A 13,053-nucleotide genomic window follows, 5' to 3' on the forward strand; every position below is an offset into this window, starting at 1 on the left:
TACACACACAAATATGCACACAATAGTTCAACAGGAGGAAAGAAACCTTGAGAAAGAGATAGAAGACAAGAAAAAGCGGCGACAATCACAACATACAAAAAGTGGAAACATGAATTGACAAAATTTTTAAGCAATTAAGTTTTAAATCTGCAATACTGTATTGAGAAGTACCAAAATACTTACATGAATACGGAATAGTAGATGGATGGAATAATGTAATAGAGAAATGTATGCCGAAACTCTCAGAAGCCATGACAAACTTTATAGTGAAGATGACACACCACTACCATAGCTCTCGCCCTCTTACTGCATTTAGGTGACTACAAACGAACACACAGTACGTCATCAGCTAATCAAGAGTTCCTGATGGCTCCAGGAAATTCCTTATCAAAATATTCTGGGGCAAGGTTGGGTGGCTATGTGAATGGTGTTCTTACTGATAAACATCTAGAAAATCAAAAGTAATGAAAGAATAAGAAGAAAAGATTACAGGGTTGGCAAAAAAATATGTTTAAAACGGCAACACTTGATGATCATGATTTCCGACTTGTTTTGAATGAGAAGGAATGATAACTTAAATACTGTAATACATTATCATACATAGGTGACAAAAGGTACAAAAGTAAGAAATATAAAATATGAAAAGCATTTAAAAGTTAAACTACTGTAAACCCCAGAAAAAATAATATTATGGAGTTACATGCCAGACAGGTTTAACTGGAAAATAATCAGGGGGTCCGAGTGTAAAATATCAATTAAAAAAAAAAAAAAAAAAAAAGGAAAATTAGATTTTGACAAATCATGTAACAAATCTATAAACAGGAAGCCAAGATTTAATAAAGGCTCATGAAAGTGCTAGGTCAAATATAGATGTTGCTTCACGAGGCCAGTTGGACAAGAACATTTAACAGAGAAAGGAAGATTGAAGATATCAGATGAATATGGTTACAGAGGCAACAGAAAAGAGGAGAGAAGGTTACAGAGGCAACAGAAATAAGGAGAGAAGGTTAGAGAGAATAGAATCAAGGAGAGAAGATTACAGAGGCAATAGACGACATTAAGGCTGAAATGAAAAACTCGGGTAGCTAAAGAATGAAAATTTGATTTAAGGGAGGTATTTAGGTAAGACATAAATTACAGTGAACAGATGAACATTTGGGATGAGATTAAAAACACTGAACACAAATGAAAACTGGTACAAATGCAGTAGATTGAAGTTAATAATAATTTTTCATTGTACAAAGAAGGAAATAGTGTTGAAGATAGAAAAAACAAAAAAAGACAAGGAAGTAACAAACACTGAAGGCCTCACAACATGAATTAATTACCTACCAAAAACAATGAAATACAAAACAATGAGGTAATTCATGAAGCTATTAATCATTCAATTAATTAATAAAGTGAAACTGGTATCTTAACAAATACACACATGGTCTACTTGTAATACTGTATTTCCCATTGAGCTTGGATAAGTTCTTGTCCAAGCCAATGGGACGATTTAGAAACGGCACAGCACTTTCTAAAACTATAAAACGAGAACCGAACTAACCTTATCAATTTCAGTAAATGGATCAGATACAAGATTATCACCATCTATGATATGTATTTGCTCACGAGGAAATTCTCTCAACCATCGTAAGACATGCACAGCATACTGGCTTATTTGTATTGCTTTGAATCTGGAAGAAATTACAGTATTATTAATTATATATTACGGAAATATGTTTGTACAATGCTCTACATAAACTAACAAGCAGGCAATTTCACGGTTATTACCCAAAATCCCCAAATCACAAACTGACGACAATGAGCAGGTGACAACAGATATATATTATACATGTCCTAAAATTATGGACACCAGTGTTGCTTGTGGTATAAACAAACATTTATGCCTGGATTATGTAATGTGATGGATATCAAGACCATTGATACCCATTGGTTTTGATCATCCTTGCTTTTCAAAAGCAAGGATGATCAAAATCATGCCCAGCTAATGGAGGTAAGGAGCATTTTTCTTCCAATAAACTTTTCATTTTCATAAAAGAATCTAGCCTTTTAACAACATAAAGCTTTAATTTTAAAAAAATCAGCAATTTAACAAAGAAAAAGATCATTGTAATGAAATAGCACTTAATATGCACCTCAGAAGCTTCCAAAAGCTTAAGGCATTGACATCCCAAAGTGGCCACCATTATGTTTAGGAGATTTTTGGCCTACTGGGAGCCAGGATCAATATCTGCTGCCGCCCCCCCCCACCCCCCCCCCCCACCCCCCAACCCCCCCAATAAGCTTCGAGACCGCATGGAGAATCAAAGATCAACCCACAATCGAGGTCAACTGCTCAAAAAGTCAGACAGCAAAGCAGAAATTTGAGCAACTACGAGAAAATAATACAAAGCCGAAACACCCATCTGTTAGTTGGCACAGGCAACTACACCTCACCAAGTTCTCTTTGCTGCCACCAGGTGGTAGCCAGGTGGCACTTGGTATCAGCCATCCACCCTCCTCACTGTCAACCACCAGTCCAGTTTCTAATCACACAGAGAAGAGAAAACAAGAGTAGGAATGGGAAAACATTGGGATGATGTGTAGGAAATGTAATTTAATTTCAATCAATACTATAATTTCTCTGCTGACGACTCATTAGCTCTACAGAGCTTTCCCCTAACAATGCCTTGGAGAGAAGAATGGCTTATCTGAATGAAAAGATAGCACCAAGAGACACCACACAGAAGCTAAGAAATGGCTACACAGAAGAAAATGAAGGGAAAACCCCAGGGGTTGGGGGTAAGAAATGAAGAGCCGTAGCAAAGTGTCAAATAATCTAGTGCCGACACTCGGACATAGAGTACTGTACAGCTATAACCCCGGTCACACAAGAGGAATACAGAACAAAATGGTCAACATTGCTAAGTGGCCCAAAAGCATATGACAGGAGAAACAGGACTGACATTCATTTAGTGGAACACCATCCCTCCTATTGGACGGAGCAGAGGGAGGCAGACTGAAGAACACTGTGGTCACAAACACACACACAGTGAGATCTAACCAGATGAACCAAACTTCTAAAAAGCAGCTCTGTCAAGAGGTGTAGTCTCTCATTCACAGCAAAAATGTAAAGGGTTAAATAGTACCCAAGCCAAGCAAGCATGATAACACACCACCACCAGCATCCCACCCAGGCAGTGAATGACATCCCTACATCCCCAAAGGCATCCAAGGTACCCAAGCCAAGCAAGCATGATAACGTACTACTCCAGGCATCCCCAGCAGGCAGTGACTGACAAAAAAAATGACCACCCATTGGCACTGCATGGTGATCTTAGGGTTGGCATGAAGGGCCTGTCAAGACTGTTGAGTGCATTTAATTTGAGCTTCCTATTGCACACGTTAACTGGAAGGTCTCCTCCAGTATTCCCTAGTATCAGTTTGGTGCTGGAAAAAGACGTCTGTTAAGTTCCTGTGGTGCTGGTGTTTTGAACGATACCCTTGCTTGACTGCAGAATTTATGGATATTTACCCTAGGAGGCAAACTAATGGATAGGCTCAGAACTATATTTTTCACTTGCCTTTCAGAATATTAACCTTATGCTGATAATTCAATGAAAATTAAATGCAGGCATAAACACTTGCCAACCTTTCTTAATTTTCATAGTCAATTTAACCATTTTTACATGCCTTCTCTTTCCCTTACCTGCATTAGCCAACTACTCATGCAGGCAGACATCATTTCAACTGGCAAATAATAAAATATCCAAGGAAAAATGGCAGGACATTTTTTGAGTAATGAAAAGTCACACTATGCCTGTACACAGGAAAAGGGCTCCCAAGGTAAATGTCCAGTTTTGGTCGAGATATGGCACACAGAATAAATAAGGTTTAGGGTCAATAATAAGTAAGGTTCAGAATAAATAAGGTTTAAGAGTTATACTGTATAAAAGTGCTTAAAACGATTCCAGTATAACACAACTCTTGGTGAATCAGAAAGAATTGGCAAGCAAGAATAAGTCTTGCTGGCATGAAATATAATGTCCTCGGCACCAAGCTGTCTTAGTAGACTGGTCAGACTTGGTATAATCTCCCTAAATATTAATTGAATCATGTTTTCATAAAATTTCATAAAAGGTAAACAAAAAAATTTTGGGGGTGTGTGAAAGTATTGATACCTCATGTACACCTGAGGATGACAAAGAGCATGGAGAAGGATGCCAGGAAACAAAGAAGCATAGACCAATTTAAGGTAATTATCAGAATAAAGTGCTAAGTCTGTGACTATATAGCACTTGTAACGAATACAATAAAAGAAAGGGAGCCGGAATATTACGATTGGGTGAAAAAAATGGTACCATACCACTTGGACCATTAAGGGTAGAACTTCAACCCTGTAGAATACATGACATACTCAATACAATACACTTAACAATGAATTAAAAACATATAGGAAAGCCAGTAACTTCATTAAAAAAAAAAAAAAATCTCGGGGAAATACCATGTGATGGTAGGAGAACCAGAAGTGTGACAGTATTGACCTCACTGGCATCTCGTTGACAAACATTGCCATCTGGTGACGTACAGGGAAAGTGGTATGGAGGTATTTTGGCCATTTTGAGAACATTTTCGGGTTTTGTTTGGTATTTGTACACACAAAATATTTCTTCAAGCACATTTCAAATTTCTGTAATATTTTCAGCTATATCAGAGCATTCTGACTCCCGTCAGTTCAAGCCTCCTTGAGGGGAGCAAGATTCTGGTACTTTACCTGCTCCTGACAAGTCATGAGATGGTCACAGATCTCTGGTGTTCTTGATTTGGCACTGGGGAATCAGAAAAGATTCCAAGAACTTGTTTTTCTAAATAAAATTAATAAAGTTTCTCACTATCACGCTCTTGTATGGTCAGTGAATCAACCTGTAGAACAAAACAATTTCAACACTAACCCATCATTAATTTCACCATCTGGTGTCAGCACTTTCTTGTGAAATGGGGCCACTTGCTTTCCTTTACGCATTTTGGCTTCCATTATTTGAGCATAGTCAGAAAGAACCCGCATCGCTGGCTCGCGGACGATCAACAACAGTTTGATAGTCTCATTCATGGCCCGTATTCTTGCCGGTGCCTCGCGAGATATGAAGTATGATGGGGTCTTCTCTATTGTAACCTACAGGAGGACATTTGACATCAGTATCAGGGTTTATTTGTTAAAAAAGTGTTATGATCATTTAGAAAAAACCAACGTTGAATGTAATGAAATGCCCTTTTCTGGGTGAGCCCCATCGGCTCCCTGGAGTTATCGGGCTAATGTGCAATTCATTAGACCAGATTCATTAGTCATAGGATTACAGCCTACTGGGTACCACGAGCCAGAACCTGGCCCCCCCCCTCCCCTCAGAGAGGCACAGGAAGAAATGGCCCTGGAAAACCCTCGTGGTTGGGGGGTTTTCCTCATCTTCCATCGACTGGAGTTAGGCCCCCACCACAAAACCTAACCAGTCTCTGAACCCTGGATGAATGGGAACGAGCCTGATGCCAACCCAACCCAAAGGGCGACAGAGGCATTTGAGCCGGTTCCTCCTGTCAAGGCTTCTGGGTCCCACCAGCAGGCCCCCTTCTTTTCTGCCTTTCCCCTGGACTTTCCTTTTCTTCATGGGTAGAGGGTATGGAGGACTGCTCTACCTCAAAAACCGAAAATCTGGATGACCCAAAAGGGCCATCCCCCAAAGCTGCCAGTCTCATTACCATCTAAACCCCGCTCCAACTCCGAAACCCTCAGATGTTTGGGAGTCAGAAGCAGGAGGCAGGGTGCAGGGTGAACAGGGGAAGGACCAGGGAGCGTAGACTAAAGAAGTGGAAGCAACTAATGCTCCCAAGTCCGAGTCCCTTTAACCAAAATGGGGCAGCCTCGGGGCATCCGGGTGGGCAACCAACCTAGCGCGTTGCAGCAACCAAAACCTAACATGCAACGCAGATTTCGCCTGTACCCAAACATCAATGTTATCAAAATGGGTAAACTGGAGAACATGCAGAGAACACAACTCGCAAGATTCTGGGTCAAAGGTGTCGTTGACTCAATAGGTAGCATGGCGGCGGCAAAGGTGGCGATTGTCACCCTGAGACAAGGGCACATAGCAACCTTCAAACTCGCACGAGGCGAGCTGGAACTTGGAAGACGAATTCATAGGTCTACCAAGCCCTGACAGGGTTTTTCAGGGCCCGTTGGCTGACTGCTATGGGAAGCCTGGACAAGGTCTTGCTAACCGGTTAGAATCAAAGCTAATAAGGGAGATCAAACACTGAAACCCCTGTGACGTGTACAATTACGGGGATGTAGCCAAGAGCCACCAAATTATTATAAGTGTTCTAATAGTCACACCAGGCAAACCCCCACCAGGCAAAGCAAAGACACACCAGGCAGACCCCCACCAGGCAAAACAAACAGAAAGAAAATATAAATCCCGCAAAATTACAACTCCCCAGAGAAAACAGGAACCGGCCGCTGCATAGATAGCTGGCTGCACAACACCTTAATGCCCCAACCAGCAATAATATCACTCCCTACCCAAGGCCAAACAGGGGCCACAAAACCCCAGCTGGCCCCAAAGGCAGGGTAAATGCTGAGCAGCAAGAACCCCTATGGAAATGGCTTCCCAAACCCACCAGAAAAGAGAACCCTGACATGCATGGGTAGTACTCACAAGGCACATAGGGAAGGCTGCCATAAGCACATGCAGACCCGGTACACTTCTGGTACACCTGGCCACCACACCACAACCAGCAGAGGACACCACGAAGGCAACACACTGCATAGGAAATCGAGGCCAGAGATGACGACTGCCCTGGATTGCATTAGCCGACGAATTGGAATGGTTGTGTCGCCAGCGCGGGGGGGGGGGGGGGGGAAGCAGCTTAATTGTGCGGACAAGCAATGTGGTGGTGGAGCGTGACGTTTACTTTTCCTTGGGATTGGAGGGAATTCTGCCTCTCAGTTCGGTTTTCGGTTGCAATTTTCTTACCATGTGGGGTGTTTTGTTATGCCTATCTTTCTGGGTGCCTAAGCCCGGTCGATGGCAGATAAGGAAAACCCCCAACCACAGGGGAGTTTTCCAGGGGCCATTGCTCCCTGTGCCTCTCTGAGGGGGCCAGGTTCTGGCTCGTGGTCCCCAGTAGGCTGAACTCTTATGACTAATGCCCTGGTCTAATGAACTGCATATTAGCCCGATAGCTCCAGGAAGCCGAAGGGGCTACCCACAAAAACTACAGTAGTACTCTGCCTTCTAAAATGACAAGGTTTAATAAATTTAATCAAACATTTAATTTGTCATTAAAATCAAGTCTTGGTATTATAGTCCAGTGCACTGTGTGTTATAAATACCATGGAATGATCTAAACAAGAGCAAACTTAAGCACTGTTTATAGTCACCTGGTTATCAAAAGAATATGGCATCCTTTTCCTATACCACTCTAAGCCATTTGCATAACGTTCATCATCATCAAAGAAATGCATCTCAATTCCATTCTTCTGTACATGGGGATGTAAATTGAGCATTTCAATGAGGGCTCGAGTACCACATTTACGCACACCAATGATCAGAGCTTGAGGCAGCCTACGCTGGGTACCTCGAATACGGAGTCGTTTGCGGTAAGCCTCTGTTGTGACGGAATCAAGCCCAGTTGTCTCAGATGCTGCTGATGGAGCTGGAATTATTTTCTTGTCACTCTATCAAGACAAGCAAATTTGTGCACACACACCTTGTTATGATTCAAAAAGCAGTTGTTATGAAGCAAACTCGAAAAGCATTGAATAAATAATATAATTATTATTTATTTTAGTTAGTCTTTATCTTCTGTTAGAGTAAAAGGATTGATAATAGAGGAAATGTAAGTGACAAAGTAGGAAAAGTATGAAGGTAAAGATTATAAGCGTAAAAAAGCAGAATGAAGCAAGGGAATGCATGTGTGTGTGCTCTACTTACAAGAGCATCACTTACCATATACTGCAGCATCTCCCATCGGGAAGGTGTAGTAGAGAACGAGGCATACAAGCAATGATGAGAGAATAACGACGGGGGCCATCCGCCGCAGTGAATTAAGGGGTGAGAAGCTCTCGCAACGTCCCCCCATCAGTGGCCCCCTAGATGGCTTTCGTCCTGGGTTGTCACTCCATGTAACTTGATAGCCCTCAATCCCATAGGACATGGTTATCTCTCCATGCCACCTAAAATACATGCAAACTTGGTAAATATACAGTACCGGGGGTACTGTATTGTCTTTCAATTAAGATTAATTCATCTGCAATAGCAACATTAACAACTGGGGAATGTGGTTAGTACTGTATAGTTGGCTTACAATTCATTACAGTCATGTTTGATTCCTAGGCAGAGAGAGATTTTTGTGAATGTTTACTTACACCAGATGCCTCTGTTCACCTAGCAGCAAATAGCTACTTGGGAGTTAGGAAACTATTGTGGGTTACATTCTGGGTCTTATTGTCCCCCGACACTGTGGCTCCATGCAATCACCGCTACCACATCTCCATACCGGCCAGTCTGTTAAAGCTGACCAAAATTGATCAAATGCACAGAAAAAATATCTCAAAGCATAATTACTCCCCCCCCCTCCCCCCAAAAAACAAGAGAATATAATATCATTCAAAAGCAGCACAAAATGTTAACAGTATCAATGCCAGCAGCATTGTAAATCATAAGCAAATTAGCTCAAATAGTTGAACAACAGATCCTTCCACAATAAGAGCAAGAGGTGTCACAAGTTTACACAACATGTGATTTGATTACCCATCATGAATTCTGAGCTTTCCATTAGGCAGCCCTCTTTAGAGTTAAGATTTGCATTGGGGCTTGTTATGGGGTGATCCACCTTGGTGGTGGCATTTGCCTCTGCCTGTGGTGTCCCTCAGCCAGTCCTACTGTGCTTGAGGTACATTTTGGTGTTCGGCATGCCGCCCTGCCTCGGCCCCTCCTCTTCTGCCTCTGGTCAATGCACCATTGTGAGTTAGCTCGAGGAGCAACTGTAGAGGGTCTTCCAGAAATGAAGTACTGTATTGAAAGTAATTATACATTTTCAGCCTACTGTACAATGCAAGTTCCAACTGATAAACAGTTGTATTACAAATTCTAATATTAAAACAATGTAAATCATAACACAATAAAGTGCCATAACCTTACATTGAACTGGAAGGAAAATCTGGCCAAACACAAAATTATTAATGGCGACAATACAGAGCAGAACTGAATATTAATGAATGATGCAAAAAAATGAAGCCAGCTTCCAAAAACTTCAGCCCCTTTACACTTTTGCTGCAATATATGAAATAAACTCTTAACTGTACAACATTGACCACACTTACTAGTGAGAGCAATTATAAACATTCAGAAATGAATTTATTCATCTAGTGCAGTATGTATTAAATAATATGTTATACAAACAGTCCCAAACTTATGAAAGGGATGCATTCCAAATTCATTTGTAATTCAACTGTACATAACTCAGAACACAATTTTCCCATAAACAAATTACTGGACCATAAAAGGGAGATGCGTTCCTGGATCACTAAAAATCAACATATAAAAAAAATTGGGGGGGAACTGTAAGAAAACACTGCTTTTTATTTACCTTGAATGATAGAATTGTCCCACTTGTCTGGTCTGATGCTTTTTTGAAGAGCAAATCGATATAATTACTAACTGAGGAAGCAGTAAATGACGACGCTGCACAGATACTGGTGAACCACGCAAACACATTTCTTCATCTTATCGGCCACTGTTGAGCCACTTTTCTTCGATAAACTGAAATAATGCATTATACTTATCAGTCTTCTATAAACTGAAATAGTGCATTATGAGCACTGCTCATTATGTGTGAACTTCAGAATTGGACATAGTGCATAAATAGGGGATTTTGAAGTTGATCACAAGATCCTATGCTCAGAAATAATAAATAAATAAATAAATGTTTATTTAGGTAAGGTACATACATACAAGAGATTTTACAAAGATTGATGGATTTATAGATAGAGCTAGTACATACAATGCCTAAAGCCACTATTACGCAAAGCGTTTAGGACAGGTCTGGGGAAGTCTGGGAAGTCTGGGACTCCTGCATTTATATACAGTACTGTATACTGTATTAAAATACAAATACTGTAGATTGGTTCATTCTGCAATATTTAATAACTACTACACTAGAAACTGATTTTTTTGTGAATTATGAATTCTTATGAATTTTTATTTTTTTTATGAATTTATTTCAATGAATTATGTCCTCTATCTTAACTCAATTTTAAGCTTCTAGTCTAATTAGTCAATACCTTAAGAGATTTTCTTTTCAAACTTGTAGTTGGCAAATGGTATTCTGTACGTGTAATTCACTACATGTTCAACACTTAACTGGTACAGCAACTAATCTCTAATGGCACCTAACACTTGACTGGTAATTAATCTAATCTAATTCATCTAATCATCACCAGACCAATATCTGCAACAACACATGCATGGTATTGAGATTTCCCCATGAAGCAAAGCTGTGTCGGTTTTCACAGCACAATGTATAAAGTTAGGTACACCAAACACAATATCCCTGCAGCCACACCACAGACAATATATCCCTGCAGCCACACCACAGACAATATATCCCTGCAGCCACACCACAGACAATATATCCCTGCAGCCACACCAAAGACAATATCCCTGCAGCCACACCAAAGACAATATCCCTGCAGCCACACCACAGACAATATATCCCTGCAGCCACACCACAGACAATATATCCCTGCAGCCACACCACAGACAATATATCCCTACAGCCACACCACAGACAATATATCCCTGCAGCAACACCAAAGACAATATATCCCTGCAGCCACACCACAGACAATATATCCCTGCAGCCACACCAAAGACAATATCCCTACAGCCACACCAAAGACAATATCCTTGCAACAGTCCATCAAATTACCCAAAGCTTCGTAGCATTACGTAAGTAATGAAGAACTACGATATATTTACTCATTATAATGTAGTGCTGAATGTAGAACATGAAAAAACATGCAAGCGATGAGCCACAATAACGTGGCTAAAGTAGGTTGACCAGACCACACACTAGAAGGTGAAGGGAAGACGTTGTTTCCACAATCGACTTGAGAATGGTCCAGGACGGACCGAAACGTCGTCGTCCTTTCACCTTCTAGTGTGTGGTATGGTCAACATGAAAAAATTTTTTACTCAGAAATAATATAATTTTATAACAAAATTGGGTCCATCTATTTACCCAATATTATAATATGTCATATTTCTTCATATGCCCTACCCACTAAACCAAGATGAGCTAAAAGCATTGCAACATCCGAGCACTGACAGGGACAAGAAAGGTGGGGAATATCATTAACATCTCGCGTGTGGGACAGATTTCTTGTAAAATTTGGATTTTCATCCCAACTGGAATAATGTTATGAAACTGGTAGAATGTCCTTTACTAGAATGTCCTTTACTTTTAGCTCATCATGGTTCAGTAGGTAGTGTGTGTGTGTGTGTGTGTCTGGGAAGTCCAAGGATGCAAGATCTATGCCATTACACGGCCCTTCCCCCACTCCCTCAATATTTTCTTATGGATGCATAATGTTAAGAGAGATTTTATGGTGCTTAAAATAGGTAGTCTGGTTTAGTGCTTATTCTCTCTATATATCTTGTTGCATACATATATAATTATTACATAATAGGCATGTACCTAGTAGATGCAAGGCAAATCTACAGTACACTGAAGTGACACGTATATCATAGACAAAATTACCATCATCCGTAGTTTTCACTTCAGCCACACCCAGTAACTTACTAGTTCTCACCACCGTAACTATTATAGTTCCCCTTTGACAACCTTTCTCCAGCTCCTGGCATCACACGAGCCTAGTGACAGATACCCACACACCACTTCATCCCACCAACTGATGCTGCACATCTCTACAGAGCCATATATAACCTGGCGTGACCTTCTCTCTCTCCCTGACCTCTCCCATGACCCCTGAGACACACGCATCATCCCCTCACAGGTGCTAATCATATTTACAGCATCTTACTATCATACTATCTTTAAAGATCCTTGATAGTAGTCTCAGAGAGTACAAGAGCAGCGCCCACACAGTTATCTGCTAACCTGGTGTAGGGCGGCCCCCTGACGCAGCCTCCACAGGGATGTGTGTTCTGCTGGTGGCGAGGGGCCCACGGCTCCTGCAGCAGCAGCAGCCTCTCACAGGGGCACCTCCTGCTAGTTTCCCAGGCAGGACTTGCCCCCTTCCCACCCTGGCCTCGACTCGCCTCCCATCACTCCCCCACAAACACTAATTCTACGTGTCCCGGCAGTGTCCGGGGTGCCAGGAGGGCCCACTGCCGCCGGCTCCCCGTCACGCGCCCGCTGCCACACGCCCCCACGCCCGCCTTCTCACCTTTACTCCCGCTCTATCCTCACCTTTCCCATCGATTTATATAATCTGTGTTGCTCTTTTGGCCTCTGGTGGAAAGATTTATTTGGCAAAAGGAAGGATAGGAATTGTATGTTGGGGAATATAAGGCAAATGGCATGATAGAAAATTTGGTTTTGAGAGAAAATGAGCAGCGCCATCAATTTGAATGGGTAACTTTGAGAGTTTTATATACTTGTGGTCGATCTCGAACCCATTGTTGATGTGACGACTTATACTGAATTTTGTAACTAGCTCATCAAGATTGTAACTTGCTTAGCTAAATGAATTGTGGGGTTCAGTCCCTGAGCCCATTATGTGCCTCTGTAACCCTTTCCACTACCGCCCACAAGATGGGTATGGGGTGCATAATAAATGAACTAAGCTAACTACACGTATGGCAACTATAGACGACTTTTAAGGCTGAATTCCGCGGTAGGACACGGTTTGGACAACGTTTGTTTTCACCTGATGCCTCTGCTCCCTTATCAGTAAAAGGTAGCAGAGACTTAGCCAACTGTTGTGGAATGCATCATGGGGAATATGAGTATTTATATAGTTTTCCTGTCCTCGATAACGAAAAATATATC

General features: G+C 41.4%; 1 protein-coding gene across 12 annotated transcripts in view; it reads right to left on the bottom strand.

Moving 5' to 3' along the window:
* The window catches only part of LOC123746263 (heparan sulfate glucosamine 3-O-sulfotransferase 5), a 33,713-nt gene extending 21,322 nt beyond the window's left edge, over positions 1–12,391 (bottom strand). For 3 of the 12 annotated variants that reach the window (XR_011225146.1, XM_045727595.2, XM_069314876.1), the window contains exons 1-6: positions 12,160–12,390; positions 9,628–9,800; positions 7,986–8,212; positions 7,418–7,692; positions 4,938–5,158; positions 1,550–1,679 (exon numbers count right to left, since the gene is read on the bottom strand). Coding sequence is in view for 10 of the 12 variants with exons in the window: in XM_045727595.2 (XP_045583551.1) it covers positions 1,550–1,679; positions 4,938–5,158; positions 7,418–7,692; positions 7,986–8,212; positions 9,628–9,755 (981 nt within the window). In the remaining 2 variants the exon portion in view is untranslated. Of the gene's footprint in view, positions 1–183; positions 448–1,549; positions 1,680–4,937; positions 5,159–7,417; positions 7,693–7,985; positions 8,213–8,404; positions 8,740–8,789; positions 9,051–9,627; positions 9,801–12,159 lie in introns of those variants that run through there. The other 9 variants (XM_045727599.2, XM_045727601.2, XM_045727598.2 and 6 more) reach the window with 7 other exon arrangements.
* Positions 12,392–13,053: the final 662 nt, after the last annotated feature.

This window comes from Procambarus clarkii, chromosome 80 (assembly GCF_040958095.1).
Source record: "Procambarus clarkii isolate CNS0578487 chromosome 80, FALCON_Pclarkii_2.0, whole genome shotgun sequence".
NCBI lineage: Eukaryota > Metazoa > Arthropoda > Malacostraca > Decapoda > Cambaridae > Procambarus > Procambarus clarkii.